This window comes from Scyliorhinus torazame, chromosome 19 (assembly GCF_047496885.1).
Source record: "Scyliorhinus torazame isolate Kashiwa2021f chromosome 19, sScyTor2.1, whole genome shotgun sequence".
Lineage (NCBI taxonomy): Eukaryota > Metazoa > Chordata > Chondrichthyes > Carcharhiniformes > Scyliorhinidae > Scyliorhinus > Scyliorhinus torazame.
In genome coordinates, this window is record NC_092725.1 from 30630335 (window position 1) to 30652526 (window position 22192).

Here is a 22192-nt window from a genome sequence, read left to right on the forward strand (position 1 = left end):
CTCTCCACGTCTCCTTCTCCCTCTCTGGATCTTCGTCCCATTCATTCTTGTGCCCTCTCCCCCTCTGAGAGAGGGATTGTAGATGGATGGAGAGAGAGGGTTTGGGATTGAAGACGGAGAGAGAGAGAGTGAGGAATTGGAGATGGAGGAAGAGAGATTGAGAGTAATAGATTGTGATTGTGGATAGAGGGAGAGAGAGAGGGTGAGGGATTGGAGATGGAGGAATAAAGAGGAGGGAGGGATAGTGAGGTACTTCAGATTGAGGGAGAGATAGTGAGGAAAGGAGATAGAGAGATTGGAGATCGAGCGAGTGAGAGAATGATAGATTCCACATGGGGATGAGAGAGATAGTGAGTGCTTGAGGTGGATCTGATATAAAAATAATGATAAGCCCCACTGCCTCGCACCCTCCCTCCCTCACTTCCCAGCCCAAAGAGTTGCGAGGTTACCTGCGAGCGAGGGCTCGACGAGGTGCATGAGGCCTAGGATGAGAAGTACAGCCTGCATTGTCGAGTGAGTGTGTAGTCGACAGTCCAAAACAACATTGACGGGGATTCCAGTCAGGCGAGGACTGAGTCAACACACACCGCCTCTGGCCACAGTCCCTCAGCAAATAGGCAAAGTTGATTCAGTGCTCCCAGAGACAGAGAGCAGATTTTGTAACCCCCCCCCCAATGGAGATAACCGGCCCTCTCTGGGTAGATCAGCTCTGGGTGCGAGTCACCCTCCGCTCCCCCCACCCCCCCACCACCAACCCCATCTCAGCCCCATAGACGCACTCAGCAATGCTCAGGCTTCATTTCGGGCCTAGCACTGAGTTAGCCGGCCTCATATCCTGGGCGGGATTCTCCCAGCCCTGGGCCGGTCCGGAGAATCCCTGCGAATGTGCCACGTCGCCCCGACGCCGGCACGTGATTCTCCAGCCCGGATGGGCTGAGCAGCCGTAAGAAAAGAGCCGAGTCCCACCGCCGCCGTTCTAACCTGCTCTGGGCCGGCGGGACCTCGGTGTTGAAGGCCTGTGGGGAGGGGTGGGGGGTCCAACCCCGGGGGGTGGGGGGCCTCCGATGTGGCCTGGCCCACGATTGGGGCCCACCCTCTATGGCTGGGGGGCCTCCTTTCCCACCCGCCGGCCTCTGTAGTCCTGCGCCATGTTGTGTTGGGGCCGGCGCGTTGAAGGAGGCCACTGCGCATGCAGTGGGCAGCACAGTAGCACAAGTGGCTTCTCAGTGCCAGGGTCCCAGGTTCGATTCCCGGCTGGGTCACTGTCTGTGCAGAGTCTGCACGTTCTCCCCGTGTCTGCGTGGGTTTCCTCCGGGTGCTCCGGTTTCCTCCCACGGTCCAAAGACGTGCAGGTTAGGTGGATTGGCCATGATAAATTGCCCTTAGTGACCAAAAAAGGTTAAGAGGGGTCATTGGGTTACGGGGATAGGGTGGAAGTGAGGGCTTAAGTGGGCCGAATGGCCTCCTTGTGCACTGTATGTTCTATGAAAGTCTATGCACACATTGGCGCCGGCGCAACTGCGCATGCGCAGATCCTGCGACGCACAGTTCGCTCCGGGATCGGCAGCTGGAGCGGCATAAACCACTCCAGCGCCGTGCTGGCCCCCTGTAGGGGCCAGAATTAGTCCTGGGAGTGGCTCGTTCACACCATCGTAAAACGTGACGGCGTTTACAACGGTGTGGATACTCTGGAGAATCCACCCCCCTTGTCTGTGAGTTACCCCTCCCCCCAAAAACACAGCAATGCCCAGTCACAATTCGGGCCTAGCACTGAGTTATCCAATCTCACACCCTGTGTGTGAATTACCCCTCTCCTTCCCTCAAAGGTGCACACAGAAATGCTCAGGCTCCATTTCAGGCCTAGTGCTGAGGTAGCCAATCTCGCACGCGGTTGTAGGCTGTGATGAACGGTTATTGTATTACTGTACCCTTACCATCATGTAAGGTGATGTCCCCTTTAAGACCGGGCTTGGAACCCTGGGGGACTCCGCCTCCGGCTCCGCCCATCTGGGAGCCGTATATAAGGGGCCGCCTTTACTCTCTCGCGTCGTTACTGAGGGTACAACATAGGCCAAAAAGCCGTGGCGCCTTCATTCAGAGAAAGCCTTTAATCGGAAGTGGGAAGAGAAGGACTTAGAATTTAAACACAAATCTAAATTTATTAGTACTGAATGAGGAACACTGACAGCAAGCGAGGATACAACAAATCATTCAAAAGCAATTAAAAATGTTAAAATCTTCTCAGCACAAGCTTTTAAGTTTGAATTTGGCCAACCGCCAACAAAAATTCCACGACTAGAAATGTATTTGTTGATAACAAACTCTTGTGTTCCCGTAATGGAGGAGTGCAAAGCAAGCTTTAGTTCAATGCTGACACCCTCCCCCCACCTCACTTTCCATCCCTTGGCCTTGAGGTCAATTGCCTGGGTCGCAGCTCCTGATTGGTGCTTTGCGATGGGTCATGACCTCCAACATCCAGTCGGAGATATCGATTGGCTCTTGGCCTGCACTTGCCCTGTAGAGTTCCATCACCACTAACGATTGTTGCTTGGCGTTGTGGTGACCCACGGTGTCCCATCTGAGTTACTGGTTGGTTGCCAACTGGGGTGGGGGGGGGGGGAGGGGGTGGGGGGGGGGGAGGGGGTGGGGGGGGGGGGAGGGGGTGGGGGGGGGGGAGTGGGGGGGGGGAGGCCTATCAGAAGACTGACAGGGTGAGGAAAGACAGCAAAGATGAGGGTTAATGGCCTTGGAGAAAGCAGGGGAGGGAAGAGCACAGTGCAAGGGGGTAAGAGGGTGGGGTAGAGCAGATTGGCACCCACTGCCAGCAGGGCAGGGGGCAGCTCAGACTCGGCGCCACCTCTCAGCCAGGCAGGCCGTGCCAATATAGACCAGGCTGACCAGGATGTTGAGGCCCGAGGCAAAGGCCAGAACAGCCAGGGCGCCCAGTTTCTCTGCCTGGGCGTAGAGACCGCACTCCAGTTCGTGCGGGCAGGCCGGAGAGCGGCAGAGCACTAAAGTGGGCACCACCAGGGGAAGCTGGATCCGGGCCAGGACCCAGAGGAAGGCCCCCTCAATGACGGCCAAGGAGAGGGCGCTGGCGACTGCGGCCCATGGTCGCCTGCGACTCGCTTTGGGCTTGGCCCCGGCTTCATCGAGGGTGAGGCGGCCCGGCGGTTCCTCGGGGGCTGCAGCCTTGGGCCCCCAGGCTCCCGGTGCCAACTGGTACAGGCAGAAGATGGGCAGAATTGTCAACACATAGCTGAAGTCCCAGAGCACATCCATGGGGAAGTCGAAGTGCATGTTGAAGCAGCTGGCCCAGCAGTAAGGCTCCACGGTTTCGTTGCAGATGAAGTCACTCCGAAGGGTAGCCCAAGGCCGGTCGGCCACAAAGAGAGCCACCAGGCGCACACCCAGCAGGCCGTACCACAGCGTCATGCCCTGGCGCCCTGTCAGGGTCCCCGCAGCCACCGAGACCAGGCGGCTGAATCCAGCAAAGTAGGCAGCCATCTGCAAAAGGACAGAAAATAACAAACAAATCAGCAACTGAAAGCCACCAGCACGGAGCAGGGGAGGCACTGGCTCCATTCCGGGCCTAAAAATGTGGTGGCCAATTGTGAGGGACTTAGAGGCCCGGACACGCAGACCAGGAAAAACCCAGGATCCATTGCGGGCCGAGATCTGTCAAATGTGAAGGGCTGACAGAGCGCCCACACACGGAGCAGGAGAGCCCAGGATTAATTTAAGGGCTAGAGATGTGTGAGCCGGATGTGAGGGACTGAGAAACCAGGACACGCATTATCAGGAAATTACCAGGCTTCATTTGAGGCTTCGAGATGTTTTAGACAATTGTGAGGGTCTGAGAGAGCCCACACATGCAGGTCAGGAAAGCCCCAGGCTCCATTTTGGGCCCACAAACGTCTTGGCCAACTGGGGACAGAAAGGCAGTGACCGGGGATCCTCATTTATGAGCGAGGAGCTGCGCCAGTACCTGCTCAACAGGGGCATTGCCTCGAGAAGGACGACCAGCTACAACCCCCGGGGAAACGGGCAGGTGGAGCGGGAGAATGGGACGGTCTGGAGGGCGTCCAGCTGGCCCTACGGTCCAGAAATCTCCCGGCCTCCCACTGGCAGGAGGTCCTCCCCGACGCCCTTCACTCCATTCGGTCGCTCCTATGCACCGCGACTAACGAAACTCCCATGAACGTCTCTTTGCCTTCCCCAGGAAGTCCACCTCCGGGGTTTCGCTCCCAACGTGGCTGGCAGCTCCAGGACCCATCCTCCTCCACAAGCAGGTGTGGCTCCACAAGGCGGACCTGTTGGTTGAGGGATTACAGCTACTCCACGCAAACCTGCAGTACGCCTACGTAGCGTACCCCGACGGCCGCCAAGACACAGTCTCCCTCAGGGAACTGGCACCAGCTGGGTCCCCACACCTGCGCCCCCCCTCTGCCCCAGTGCCACCCTCCCTTAACCCAGCGCACCCCACCATAGCCCCCGCTCCAGGACAATCCGTCCTCCCCTTGCTCCCACCCGGGGATGAAGAGGATGTCGAGACGCTCCCGGAGTCACCGACGACCGAGCCGACGCCTGACTCGCCACCAGCACTGCGGCGCTCTCAGCGACAGATCAAGGCGCCCGAGCGTCTAAATTTCTAACATTCTCTGAAATTTTAATGACAACCTGTATGTAAATAGTTTTCCACCACCCCCACTGGACTCATTTTTAACAGGGGGTGAATGTGGTAGTCACCACTGTTGTATTATATTGTTTAGACGGGTATTACGGTAAGGCCCCTATACTACAGGTACGGGGGTAGATCCCTGCCTGCTGGCTCCGCCCAGTAGGCAGAGTATAAGTGTGTGTGCTCTCCGAACTGCAGCCGTTTCAGCAGCAGCTGTAGGAGGCCACACATCTCTGTGTAATAAAGCCTCGATTACTCTCCACCCTCGTCTCCTCGTACTTGATAGTGCATCAAAGGCCACCTCACGGAGAACAGGAGAGTCCCAGGCTCCATTTTGGGCCTCAGGATATGTTAGCCAATTTCAATCATGGTGTATTCAGAAGAGGGGAGCACAAAGCAGAGTGGGAGTGGGGACGAGGGAGAGGGAGGGGAATGGGGGAAAGACGGTGTGTGGCCGTTGGCACAAAATGATGGGAAATGGAGAAAGTCAATCAGAAGATACTGCTCCAAAACTGTAAACCCTGGATGACTTGACCAGTAATAGGACAAAGAACAAAGAGATGTACAGCACAGGAACAGTCCCTACGGCATTCCAAGCCTGCGCCAACCAGACTGCCCGTCAAACCTAAAACATTGCACTTCCGGCGTCCGTATCCCGCTATTCCCATCCTATTCATGTATTTGTCACTATCGTCCCTGCTTCCACATCCTCCTCCGGCAGCGGGTTCCAGGCACCCACTACCCTCTGGAATCATCTCCTGGGTGATTTGCACCCCCGCATCTTAAACCTATTTCCCCAAGTGTCTGACTCTGCAAAAAACTTTCTGACTATACACTCTATCGATGCCCCTCATAATCTTGAAGATTCTATCAGGATGCCCTTCAACCTCCAGCATTCCAGTGAGAACAAACCAAGTTTATCCAACCTCTCCTCAGAGCAAATGCCCTCTAGACTACTGTATCTACCTGGATTACTGGTTCAGTAATATTACCGCCACACTACTGTATCTCCCTGGATTACTGATACAGTAATATAAATACTACACTACTGTATCTCCCTGGATTATTGATACAGTAATATAACCACTACACTACTGTATCTCCCTGTATTACTGATACAGTAATATAACCACTACACTACTGTATCTCCCTGGATTATTGATACAGTAATATAACCACTACACTACTGTATCTCCCAGGATTACTGATACAGTAATAAAACCACTACACTACTGTATCTCCCTGGTATACTGATACAGTAATATAACCACTACACTACTATATCTCCCTGGATTACTGATACAGTAATATAACCACTACACTACTGTATCTCCCTGGATTACTGATACAGTAATATAACCACTACACTACTGTATCTCCCAGGATTACTGATACAGTAATAAAACCAGTACACTACTGTATCTCCCAGGATTACTGATACAGTAATAAAACCACTACACTACTGTATCACCCTGGATTACTGATACACTAATATAACCACTGCACTACTGGATCCCCCTGGATTACTGATACAATAATATAACCACGACACTACTGTATCCCCCTGGATTACAGATACAATAATATAACCACTACACTACTGTATCCCCTGGATTACTGGTTCAGTAATATTACCGCCACACTACTGTACGTCCCTGGATTACTGACACAGTAATATAATCACTACACTACTGTATGCCCCTCGATTACTGATACAGTAATATAACCACTACACTACTGTATCTCCCTGGATTACCGATACGGTAATATAACCACTACACTACTGTATCTCCCTGGATTACAGATACAGTAATATAACCACTACACTACTGTATCTCCCTGGATTACTTATACAGTAATATAACCACTACACTACTGTATCTCCCTGGATTACTGATACAGTAAGATAACCACTACAATATTGTATCTCCCTGGATTACATGTACAGTAATATAACCACTGCATTACTGTATCCCACTGAATTAATGATACAGTAATACAACGACTACACTACTGTATCTCCCTGGATGACTGATACAGTACTATAACCACTACACATCTCTATCTTCCCGGATTACTGATACAGTAATATAACCACTACACTACTGTATCTCCCTGGATTACTGATAAAGTAATATAACCACTACAATACTGTATCTCCCTGGATTACTGATACAGTAATATAACCACAACACTACTGTATCCCCCTGGATTACTGATACAGTAATATAACCACTACACTACTGTATCTCCCTCGATTACTGATACAGTAATATAACCACTACACTACTGTATCTCCCTGAATTACTGATAAAGTGATATAATCACTACACTACTGTATCTCCCTGGATTACTGATACAGTAATATAACCACTACACTACTGTCTCCCCCTGGATTACTGATAAAGTAATATAGCCACTACACTACTGTATCTCCCTGGATTACTGATACAATGATATAACCACTACACTACTGTATCCCCCTGGATTACTGATACAGTAATATAACCACTACACTACTGGATCTCCCTGGATTACTGATACAGTAATACAACCACTACACTACTGTCTCCCCCTGGATTACTAATACAGTAATGTAACCACTACACTACTGTATCTCCCTGGATTACTGATACAATAATATAACCACTACACTACTGTATCTCCCTGGATTACTGATAAAGTAATATAACCACTACACTACTGTATCTCCCTGGATTACTGATACAATAATATAACCACTACACTACTGTATCTCCCTGGAATACTGATACAGTAATATAACCACTACACTACTGTATCTCCCTCGATTACTGGTACAGTAATATAACCACAACACTAGTATATCTTCCGGGATTACTGATACAGTAATATAACCACTACACTACTGTATCTCGCTGGATTACGATACAGTAATATAACCATTGCACTACGTTCTCTCCCTGGATTACTGATTCAGTAATATAACCACTAGACTACTGCATCTCCCTGGATTACTGATACAGTAATACAACCACTACACTACTGTATCTCCCTGGATTACTGATACAGTAATAAAACCACTACACTACTGTATCTCCCTGGTTACTGATACAGTAATATAATCACTACACTACTGTATCTCCCTGGATTACTAGTCCAGTAATATAACCACTACACTACTGTATCCCCCTGGATTACTGATACAGTAATATAACCACTACACTACTGTATCTCACTGGATAACTAATAGAGTAATATAACAACTACACTACTGTATCTCCCTGGATAACTGATACAGTAATATAACCACGACACTACTTTTTCACCCTGGATTACTGACACAGTAATATAAACCACTACACTGCTGTATCTCACTGGGTAACTGATGGAATAATATAACCATTACATTACTGTATCTCCCTGGATAACTGATACAGTAATATAACCACAACACTAATATATCTCCCTGGATTACTGATACAGTAATATAACCACTACACTACTGTATCTCCCTGGATTACTGAGACAGTAATATAACCACTACACTACTGTATCTCACTGGATTACTGATACAGTAATAATGCCACTACACTACTGTATCTCCCTGGATTACTGATACAGTAATATAACCACTACACTACTGTATCCCCCAGGATTACTGTTACAGTAATAAAACCACTACACTACTGTATCTCCCTGGATTACTGATACAATAATATAACCACTACACTACTGGATCCCCCTGGATTACTGATACAATAATATAACCACTACACTACTGGATCCCCCTGGATTACTGATACAATAATATAACCACGACACTACTGTATCCCCTGGATTACTGGTTCAGTAATATTACCGCCACACTACTGTACATCCCTGGATTACTGACACAGTAATATAATCACTACACTACTGTACGCCCCTCGATTACTGATACAGTAATATAACCACTACACTACTGTATCTCCCTGGATTACTGATACAGTAATATAACCACTACACTACTGTATCTCCCAGGATTACAGATACAGTAATATAACCACTACACTACTGTATCTCCCTGGATTACTTATTCAGTAATATAACCACTACACTACAGTATCTCCCTGGATTACTGATACAGTAAGATAACCACTACAGTATTGTATCCCCCTGGATTACATGTCCAGTAATATAACCACTGCATTACTGTATCCCACTGAATTACTGATACAGTAATACAACGACTACACTACTGTATCTCCCTGGATGACTGATACAGTACTATAACCACTACACTTCTCTATCTTCCCGGATTACTGATACAGTAATATAACCACTACACTACTGTATCTCCCTGGATTACTGATAAAGTAATATAACCACTACAATACTGTATCTCCCTGGATTACTGATACAGTAATATAACCACAACACTACTGTATCCCCCTGGATTACTGATACAGTAATATAACCACTACACTACTGTATCTCCCTGAATTACTGATAAAGTGATATAATCACTACACTACTGTATCTCCCTGGATTACTGATACAGTAATATAACCACTACACTACTGTCTCCCCCTGGATTACTGATAAAGTAATATAACCACTACACTACTGTATCTCCCTGGATTACTGATACAATGATATAACCACTACACTACTGTATCCCCCTGGATTACTGATACAGTAATATAACCACTACACTACTGGATCTCCCTGGATTACTGATACAGTAATACAACCACTACACTACTGTCTCCCCCTGGATTACTAATACAGTAATGTAACCACTACACTACTGTATCTCCCTGGATTACTGATACAATAATATAACCACTACACTACTGTATCTCCCTGGATTACTGATAAAGTAATATAACCACTACACTACTGTATCTCCCTGGATTACTGATACAATAATATAACCACTACACTACTGTATCTCCCTGGAATACTGATACAGTAATATAACCACTACACTACTGTATCCCCCTCGATTACTGGTACAGTAATATAACCACAACACTACTATATCTTCCGGGATTACTGATACAGTAATATAACCACTACACTACTGTATCTCGCTGGATTACTGATACAGTAATATAACCATTGCACTACGTTCTCTCCCTGTATTACTGATTCAGTAATATAACCACTAGACTACTGCATCTCCCTGGATTACTGATACAGTAATACAACCACTACACTACTGTATCTCCCTGGTTACTGATACAGTAATATAATCACTACACTACTGTATCTCCCTGGATTACTGGTCCAGTAATATAACCACTACACTACTGTATCCCCCTGGATTACTGATACAGTAATATAACCACTACACTACTGTATCTCACTGGATAACTAATAGAGTAATATAACCACTACACTACTGTATCTCCCTGGATTGCTGATACAGTAATATAAACACGACACGACTTTTTCACCCTGGATTACTGACACAGTAATATAACCACTACACTACTGTATCTCCCTGGATTACTGATACAGTAATATAACCACTACACTACTGTATCTCCCTGGTTACTGATACAGTAATATAATCACTACACTACTGTATCTCCCTGGAATACTGATACAGTAATATAACCACTACACTACTGTATCCCCCTCGATTACTGGTACAGTAATATAACCACAACACTACTATATCTTCCGGGATTACTGATACAGTAATATAACCACTACACTACTGTATCTCACTGGATTACGATACAGTAATATAACCATTGCACTACGTTCTCTCCCTGGATTACTGATTCAGTAATATAACCACTAGACTACTGCATCTCCCTGGATTACTGATACAGTAATACAACCACTACACTACTGTATCTCCCTGGATTACTGATACAGTAATATAACCACTACACTACTGTATCTCCCTGGTTACTGATACAGTAATATAATCACTACACTACTGTATCTCCCTGGATTACTAGTCCAGTAATATAACCACTACACTACTGTATCCCCCTGGATTACTGATACAGTAATATAACCACTACACTACTGTATCTCACTGGATAACTAATAGAGTAATATAACAACTACACTACTGTATCTCCCTGGATTTCTGATACAGTAATATAACCACGACACTACTTTTTCACCCTGGATTACTGACACAGTAATATAACCACTACACTGCTGTATCTCACTGGGTAACTGATGGAATAATATAACCATTACATTACTGTATCTCCCTGGATAACTGATACAGTAATATAACCACGACACTAATATATCTCCCTGGGTTACTGATACAGTAATATAACCACTACACTACTGTATCTCCCTGGATTACTGAGACAGTAATATAACCACTACACTACTGTATCTCCCTGGATTACTGATACAGTAATATAACCACTACACTACTGTATCCCCCAGGATTACTGTTACAGTAATAAAACCACTACACTACTGTATCTCCCTGGATTACTGATACAATAATATAACCACTACACTACTGGATCCCCCTGGATTACTGATATAATAATATAACCACTACACTACTGGATCCCCCTGGATTACTGATACAATAATATAACCACGACACTACTGTATCCCCTGGATTACTGGTTCAGTAATATTACCGGCACACTACTGTACGTCCCTGGATTACTGACACAGTAATATAATCACTACACTACTGTATGCCCCTCGATTACTGATACAGTAATATAACCACTACACTACTGTATCTCCCTGGATTACTGATACAGTAATATAACCACTACACTACTTTATCTCCCTGGATTACAGATACAGTAATATAACCACTACACTACTGTATCTCCCTGGATTACTTATACAGTAATATAACCACTACACTACTGTATCTCCCTGGATTGCTGATACAGTAAGATAACCACTACAATATTGTATCCCACTGGATTACATGTCCAGTAATATAACCACTGCATTACTGTATCCCACTGAATTACTGATACAGTAATACAACGACTACACTACTGTATCTCCCTGGATGACTGATACAGTACTATAACCACTACACTTCTCTATTTTACCGGATTACTGATACAGTAATATAACCACTACACTACTGTATCTCCCTGGATTACTGATAAAGTAATATAACCACTACAATACTGTATCTCCCTGGATTACTGATACAGTAATATAACCACTACACTACTGTATCTCCCTGAATTACTGATAAAATGATATAATCACTACACTACTGTATCTCCCTGGATTACTGATACAGTAATATAACCACTACACTACTGTCTCCCCCTGGATTACTGATAAAGTAATATAACCACTACACTACTGTATCTCCCTGGATTACTGATACAATGATATAACCACTACACTACTGTATCCCCCTGGATTACTGATACAGTAATATAACCACTACACTACTGGATCTCCCTGGATTACTGATACAGTAATACAACCACTACACTACTGTCTCCCCCTGGATTACTAATACAGTAATGTAACCACTACACTACTATATCTCCCTGGATTACTGATACAATAATATAACCACTACACTACTGTATCTCCCTGGATTACTGATACAATAATATAACCACTACACTACTGTATCCCCTGGATTACTGGTTCAGTAATATTACCGCCACACTACTGTACGTCCCTGGATTACTGACACAGTAATATAATCACTACACTACTGTATGCCCCTCGATTACTGATACAGTAATATAACCACTACACTACTGTATCTCCCTGGATTACCGATACGGTAATATAACCACTACACTACTGTATCTCCCTGGATTACAGATACAGTAATATAACCACTACACTACTGTATCTCCCTGGATTACTTATACAGTAATATAACCACTACACTACTGTATCTCCCTGGATTACTGATACAGTAAGATAACCACTACAATATTGTATCTCCCTGGATTACATGTACAGTAATATAACCACTGCATTACTGTATCCCACTGAATTAATGATACAGTAATACAACGACTACACTACTGTATCTCCCTGGATGACTGATACAGTACTATAACCACTACACATCTCTATCTTCCCGGATTACTGATACAGTAATATAACCACTACACTACTGTATCTCCCTGGATTACTGATAAACTAATATAACCACTACAATACTGTATCTCCCTGGATTACTGATACAGTAATATAACCACAACACTACTGTATCCCCCTGGATTACTGATACAGTAATATAACCACTACACTACTGTATCTCCCTGAATTACTGATAAAGTGATATAATCACTACACTACTGTATCTCCCTGGATTACTGATACAGTAATATAACCACTACACTACTGTCTCCCCCTGGATTACTGATAAAGTAATATAGCCACTACACTACTGTATCTCCCTGGATTACTGATACAATGATATAACCACTACACTACTGTATCCCCCTGGATTACTGATACAGTAATATAACCACTACACTACTGGATCTCCCTGGATTACTGATACAGTAATACAACCACTACACTACTGTCTCCCCCTGGATTACTAATACAGTAATGTAACCACTACACTACTGTATCTTCCTGGATTACTGATACAATAATATAACCACTACACTACTGTATCTCCCTGGATTACTGATAAAGTAATATAACCACTACACTACTGTATCTCCCTCGATTACTGGTACAGTAATATAACCACAACACTACTATATCTTCCGGGATTACTGATACAGTAATATAACCACTACACTACTGTATCTCGCTGGATTACGATACAGTAATATAACCATTGCACTACGTTCTCTCCCTGGATTACTGATTCAGTAATATAACCACTAGACTACTGCATCTCCCTGGATTACTGATACAGTAATACAACCACTACACTACTGTATCTCCCTGGATTACTGATACAGTAATAAAACCACTACACTACTGTATCTCCCTGGTTACTGATACAGTAATATAATCACTACACTACTGTATCTCCCTGGATTACTAGTCCAGTAATATAACCACTACACTACTGTATCCCCCTGGATTACTGATACAGTAATATAACCACTACACTACTGTATCTCACTGGATAACTAATAGAGTAATATAACAACTACACTACTGTATCTCCCTGGATTACTGATACAGTAATATAACCACGACACTACTTTTTCACCCTGGATTACTGACACAGTAATATAACCACTACACTGCTGTATCTCACTGGGTAACTGATGGAATAATATAACCATTACATTACTGTATCTCCCTGGATAACTGATACAGTAATATAACCACGACACTAATATATCTCCCTGGATTACTGATACAGTAATATAACCACTACACTACTGTATCTCCCTGGATTACTGAGACAGTAATATAACCACTACACTACTGTATCTCACTGGATTACTGATACAGTAATAATGCCACTACACTACTGTATCTCCCTGGATTACTGATACAGTAATATAACCACTACACTACTGTATCCCCCAGGATTACTGTTACAGTAATAAAACCACTACACTACTGTATCTCCCTGGATTACTGATACAATAATATAACCACTACACTACTGGATCCCCCTGGATTACTGATACAATAATATAACCACTACACTACTGGATCCCCCTGGATTACTGATACAATAATATAACCACGACACTACTGTATCCCCTGGATTACTGGTTCAGTAATATTACCGCCACACTACTGTACGTCCCTGGATTACTGACACAGTAATATAATCACTACACTACTGTATGCCCCTCGATTACTCATACAGTAATATAACCACTACACTACTGTATCTCCCTGGATTACTGATACAGTAATATAACCACTACACTACTGTATCTCCCTGGATTACAGATACAGTAATATAACCACTACACTACTGTATCTCCCTGGATTACTTATTCAGTAATATAACCACTACACTACTGTATCTCCCTGGATTACTGATACAGTAAGATAACCACTACAATATTGTATCCCCCTGGATTACATGTTCAGTAATATAACCACTGCATTACTGTATCCCACTGAATTACTGATACAGTAATACAACGACTACACTACTGTATCTCCCTGGATGACTGATACAGTACTATAACCACTACACTTCTCTATCTTCCCGGATTACTGATACAGTAATATAACCACTACACTACTGTATCTCCCTGGATTACTGATAAAGTAATATAACCACTACAATACTGTATCTCCCTGGATTACTGATACAGTAATATAACCACAACACTACTGTATCCCCCTGGATTACTGATACAGTAATATAACCACTACACTACTGTATCTCCCTGAATTACTGATAAAGTGATATAATCACTACACTACTGTATCTCCCTGGATTACTGATACAGTAATATAACCACTACACTACTGTCTCCCCCTGGATTACTGATAAAGTAATATAACCACTACACTACTGTATCTCCCTGGATTACTGATACAATGATATAACCACTACACTACTGTATCCCCCTGGATTACTGATACAGTAATATAACCACTACACTACTGGATCTCCCTGGATTACTGATACAGTAATACAACCACTACACTACTGTCTCCCCCTGGATTACTAATACAGTAATGTAACCACTACACTACTGTATCTCCCTGGATTACTGATACAATAATATAACCACTACACTACTGTATCTCCCTGGATTACTGATAAAGTAATATAACTACTACACTACTGTATCTCCCTGGATTACTGATACAATAATATAACCACTACACTACTGTATCTCCCTGGAATACTGATACAGTAATATAACCACTACACTACTGTATCCCCCTCGATTACTGGTACAGTAATATAACCACAACACTACTATATCTTCCGGGATTACTGATACAGTAATATAACTACTACACTACTGTATCTCGCTGGATTACTGATACAGTAATATAACCATTGCACTACGTTCTCTCCCTGGATTACTGATTCAGTAATATAACCACTAGACTACTGCATCTCCCTGGATTACTGATACAGTAATACAACCACTACACTACTGTATCTCCCTGGTTACTGATACAGTAATATAATCACTACACTACTGTATCTCCCTGGATTACTGGTCCAGTAATATAACCACTACACTACTGTATCCCCCTGGATTACTGATACAGTAATATAACCACTACACTACTGTATCTCACTGGATAACTAATAGAGTAATATAACCACTACACTACTGTATCTCCCTGGATTGCTGATACAGTAATATAAACACGACACTACTTTTTCACCCTGGATTACTGACACAGTAATATAACCACTACACTACTGTATCTCCCTGGATTACTGATACAGTAATATAACCACTACACTACTGTATCTCCCTGGTTACTGATACAGTAATATAATCACTACACTACTGTATCTCCCTGGAATACTGATACAGTAATATAACCACTACACTACTGTATCCCCCTTGATTACTGGTACAGTAATATAACCACAACACTACTATATCTTCCGGGATTACTGATACAGTAATATAACCACTACACTACTGTATCTCACTGGATTACGATACAGTAATATAACCATTGCACTACGTTCTCTCCCTGGATTACTGATTCAGTAATATAACCACTAGACTACTGCATCTCCCTGGATTACTGATACAGTAATACAACCACTACACTACTGTATCTCCCTGGATTACTGATACAGTAATATAACCACTACACTACTGTATCTCCCTGGTTACTGATACAGTAATATAATCACTACACTACTGTATCTCCCTGGATTACTAGTCCAGTAATATAACCACTACACTACTGTATCCCCCTGGATTACTGATACAGTAATATAACCACTACACTACTGTATCTCACTGGATAACTAATAGAGTAATATAACAACTACACTACTGTATCTCCCTGGATTTCTGATACAGTAATATAACCACGACACTACTTTTTCACCCTGGATTACTGACACAGTAATATAACCACTACACTGCTGTATCTCACTGGGTAACTGATGGAATAATATAACCATTACATTACTGTATCTCCCTGGATAACTGATACAGTAATATAACCACGACACTAATATATCTCCCTGGGTTACTGATACAGTAATATAACCACTACACTACTGTATCTCCCTGGATTACTGAGACAGTAATATAACCACTACACTACTGTATCTCCCTGGATTACTGATACAGTAATATAACCACTACACTACTGTATCCCCCAGGATTACTGTTACAGTAATAAAACCACTACACTACTGTATCTCCCTGGATTACTGATACAATAATATAACCACTACACTACTGGATCCCCCTGGATTACTGATACAATAATATAACCACTACACTACTGGATCCCCCTGGATTACTGATACAATAATATAACCACGACACTACTGTATCCCCTGGATTACTGGTTCAGTAATATTACCGCCACACTACTGTACGTCCCTGGATTACTGACACAGTAATATAATCACTACACTACTGTATGCCCCTCGATTACTGATACAGTAATATAACCACTACACTACTGTATCTCCCTGGATTACTGATACAGTAATATAACCACTACACTACTGTATCTTCCTGGATTACAGATACAGTAATATAACCACTACACTACTGTATCTCCCTGGATTACTTATACAGTAATATAACCACTACACTACTGTATCTCCCTGGATTGCTGATACAGTAAGATAACCACTACAATATTGTATCCCACTGGATTACATGTCCAGTAATATAACCACTGCATTACTGTATCCCACTGAATTACTGATACAGTAATACAACGACTACACTACTGTATCTCCCTGGATGACTGATACAGTACTATAACCACTACACTTCTCTATTTTACCGGATTACTGATACAGTAATATAACCACTACACTACTGTATCTCCCTGGATTACTGATAAAGTAATATAACCACTACAATACTGTATCTCCCTGGATTACTGGTACAGTAATATAACCACAACACTACTGTATCCCCCTGGATTACTGATACAGTAATATAACCACTACACTACTGTATCTCCCTGAATTACTGATAAAATGATATAATCACTACACTACTGTATCTCCCTGGATTACTGATACAGTAATATAACCACTACACTACTGTCTCCCCCTGGATTACTGATAAAGTAATATAACCACTACACTACTGTATCTCCCTGGATTACTGATACAATGATATAACCACTACACTACTGTATCCCCCTGGATTACTGATACAGTAATATAACCACTACACTACTGGATCTCCCTGGATTACTGATACAGTAATACAACCACTACACTACTGTCTCCCCCTGGATTACTAATACAGTAATGTAACCACTACACTACTATATCTCCCTGGATTACTGATACAATAATATAACCACTACACTACTGTATCTCACTGGATTACTGATAAAGTAATATAACCACTACACTACTGTATCTCCCTGGATTACTGATACAATAATATAACCACTACACTACTGTATCTCCCTGGAATACTGATACAGTAATATAACCACTACACTACTGTATCCCCCTCGATTACTGGTACAGTAATATAACCACAACACTACTATATCTTCCGGGATTACTGATACATTAATATAACCACTACACTACTGTATCTCGCTGGATTACTGATACAGTAATATAACCATTGCACTACGTTCTCTCCCTGGATTACTGATTCAGTAATATAACCACTAGACTACTGCATCTCCCTGGATTATTGATACAGTAATACAACCACTACACTACTGTATCTCCCTGGTTACTGATACAGTAATATAATCACTACACTACTGTATCTCCCTGGATTACTGGTCCAGTAATATAACCACTACACTACTGTATCCCCCTGGATTACTGATACAGTAATATAACCACTACACTACTGTATCTCACTGGATAACTAATAGAGTAATATAACCACTACACTACTGTATCTCCCTGGATTACTGATACAGTAATATAACCACAACACTACTTTTTCACCCTGGATTACTGACACAGTAATATAACCACTACACTACTGTATCTCCCTGGATTACTGATACAGTAATATAACCACTACACTACTGTATCTCCCTGGTTACTGATACAGTAATATAATCACTACACTACTGTATCTCCCTGGATTACTGGTCCAGTAATATAACCACTACACTACTGTATCCCCCTGGATTACTGATACAGTAATATAACCACTACACTACTGTATCTCACTGGATAACTAATAGAGTAATATAACCACTACACTACTGTATCTCCCTGGATTACTGATACAGTAATATAACCACGACACTACTTTTTCACCCTGGATTACTGACACAGTAATATAACCACTACACTGCTGTATCTCACTGGGTAACTGATGGAATAATATAACCATTACATTACTGTATCTCCCTGGATAACTGATACAGTAATATAACCACGACACTAATATATCTCCCTGGATTACTGATACAGTAATATAACCACTACACTACTGTATCTCACTGGATAACTGATAGAGTAATATAACCACTACACTACTGTATCTCCCTGGATTACCGATACAGTAATATAACCACTACACTACTGTATCTCCCTTGATAACTCATACAGTAATATTACCACTACACTACTGTATCTCCCTGGATTACTGATACTGTAATATTAACCACAACACTACTGTATCTCCCTGGATTACTGATACTGTAATATAACCAGTACACTACTGCATCTCCATGGATTACTGATACAGTAATATAACCACTACACTACTGTATCTCCCTGGATTACTGATACAGTAATATAACCACTACACTACTGTATCTCCCTGGATAATTATTGGAGTCGTGTTTCCCTACAGTACCTGAGTGTATTGATCCTTTTTGTACTGATGAAGCTGTTTGATTCCCGTGTGGCACCGCCCTGATGAAATCTCCAGTTTTCTCTCTGAGTTGCCCCAGTCGGTTTTGCTCTGCATGGTTTGAGGAACTGACTGTGCCTGAGGTTTTGTTTGTCGCTATTCTGGCTCTGAAATAACTCTGTTAGATCGAGAGGCTTGTGACGTTCTACTCAAATCAGGAAAAGGCTGACTTCTCTATTCCTCCTCCGCTGACTCATTCCTGACCACATCTCACCTCCTTTGGTTCTGACCTCTCTCACGCTGATTTCCTGAGGGGCTCATTCCAGGAGGTGCCCCCCCTGCCAGAATGTCTCTGCCCGCACTGCCAACCGTTCCCCCCCCCCATTGGCTCGAGCAGAACTCCCTCGAATTTCAGAAGCGCCTCAGCTCAAACTCCCCCTTAACCTTCCCTGCTCCCAGGCGATCAGTCCCAGCTACCCCCGTCCCTCTACCCCAACTGAACGCCCGCCAATCGCTGGGACACATTCCAGTACATCGACTTCAGCACCATATCCAAAAACACTGCCACTTCCTTCCTAGTGTGCGGATGCCCAGATTAGGACAGAAGGTTCCACATGGGGATTTACTCACTTTAATAGATTCATAGAATCCCAACAGTGCAGAAGGAGGCCATTCGGCCCATCGAGGTTGTATCAATCCTCTGAAAGAGGACCATACCCTGGCCCAACTCCCAGCCCGATTCCTGTAACCCCACCTGACCTTTTTGACAATAGATCATAGAATCATAGAATTTACAGTGCCGAAGGAAGCCATTCGGCCCATCGAGTCAGCACCGGCTCTTGGAAAGAGCACCCTACCCAGGGTCAATACCTCCACCCTCTCCCCATAACCCAGTAACCCCACCCAACACTAAGGGCATTTTTGGACACTATGGGTAATTTAGCATGGCCAATCCACCTAACCTGCACATCTTTGGTCTGTGGGAGGAAACCGGAGCACTGTCGGAGGGTCAGTACTGAGGGAGCGCCGCACTGTCGGAGGGTCAGTACTGAGGGAGCGCCGCACTGTCGGAGGGTCAGCACTGAGGGACTGCCGCACTGTCGGAGGGTCAGTACTGAGGGAGCGTGGCACTGTCAGAGGGTCAGTACTGAGGGAGCGCCGCACTGTCGAAGGGTCAGTACTGAGGGAGTGACGCACTGTCGGAGGGTCAGTAATAAGGGAGAGCCGCACTGTCAGAGGGTCAGTACTGAGGGAGAGCCGCACTGTCGGAGGGTCAGTACTGAGGGAGCGCCGCACTGTCACAGGGTCAGTGCTGAGGGAGCACCGCACTGTCACAGGGTCAGTGCTGAGGGGGCGCCGCACTGTCGGAGGGTCAGTACTGAGGGAGCGCCGCACTGTCAGCGGGTCAGTACTGAGGGAGTGCCGCACTGTCAGTGGGTCAGTACTGAGGGAGCGCCGCACTGTCGGAGGGTCAGTACTGAGGGAGTGCTGCACTGTCAGCTGGTCAGTACTGAGGGAGTGCCGCACTGTGAACGGGTCAGTACTGAGGGAGTGCTGCATTGACAAGGGGTCAGTACTGAGGGAGCGCCGCACTGTCAACGGGTCAGGACTGAGGGAGTGCTGCACTGTCAGCTGGTCAGTGCTGAGGGAGTGCTGCACTGTGAACGGGTCAGTACTGAGGGAGCGCCGCACTGTCAGAGAGTCAGTAATGAGGGAGCACCGCACTGTCGGAGGGTTAGTACTGAGGGAGTGCCGCACTGTCAACGGGTCAGTACTGAGGGAGAGCCACACTGTCGGAGGGTCAGTACTGAGGGAGAGCCACACTGTCGGAGGGTCAGTACTGAGGGAGCGCCGCACTGTCGGAGAGTCAGTAGTGAGGAAGCACCACACTGTCGGAGGGTCAGTACTGAGGGAGCGCCGCACTGTCAGAGGATCAGAACTGAGGGAGCGCCACACTGTCGGAGGGTCAGTACTGAGGGAGTGCCACACTGTCGGAGGTTCAGTACTGAGGGAGCGTCGCACTGTCGGAGGGTCAGTACTGAGGGAGCGCCGCACTGTCACAGGGTCAGTGCTGAGGGAGCACCGCACTGTCACAGGGTCAGTGCTGAGGGAGCGCCGCACTATTAGAGGATCAGTACTGAGGGAGCGCCACACTGTCGGAGGGTCAGTATTGAGGGAGTGCCGCACTGTCAACGGGTCAGTACTGAGGGAGCGCCGCACTGTCAGCGGGTCAGTACTGAGGGAGCGCCGCATTGACAGAGGGTCAGTACTGAGGGAGTGCCGCACTGTCAGAGAGTCAGTAGTTTGGGAGTGCCGCACTGTCAGCGGGTCAGTACTGAGGGAGTGCCGCACTGTCGGAGAGTCAGTAGTTTGGGAGTGCCGCACTGTCAGCGGGTCAGTACTGAGGGAGTGCCGCACTGTCGGAGAGTCAGTAAAGGGAGCGCCGCACTGTCAGAGAATCAGTACTGAGGGAGCGCCGCACTGTCGGAGGGTCAGTACTGAGGGAGTGCCGCACTGTCGGAGAGTCAGTAATGAGGGAGCGCCGCACTGTCAGAGGGTCAGTAATGAGGGAGCGCCGCACTGTCAGCGGGTCAGTACTGAGGGAGTGCCGCACTGTCAGAGGGTCAGTACTGAGGGA

The 22192-nt window shown here is 44.7% G+C and overlaps 1 protein-coding gene across 1 annotated transcript; it reads right to left on the reverse strand.

Moving 5' to 3' along the window:
* Positions 1-2666: 2666 nt before the first annotated feature.
* Positions 2667-19719, reverse strand: gjz1 (gap junction protein zeta 1). Its single transcript, XM_072483957.1, has 2 exons — positions 19558-19719; positions 2667-3507 (listed from the first exon to the last, which is right to left on the reverse strand). Exons 1-2 carry the CDS (start codon positions 19669-19671, stop codon positions 2842-2844), a joined length of 780 nt encoding a protein of 259 aa, XP_072340058.1. The 5' UTR covers positions 19672-19719; the 3' UTR covers positions 2667-2841.
* Between the last annotated feature and the right edge of the window lie 2473 nt (positions 19720-22192).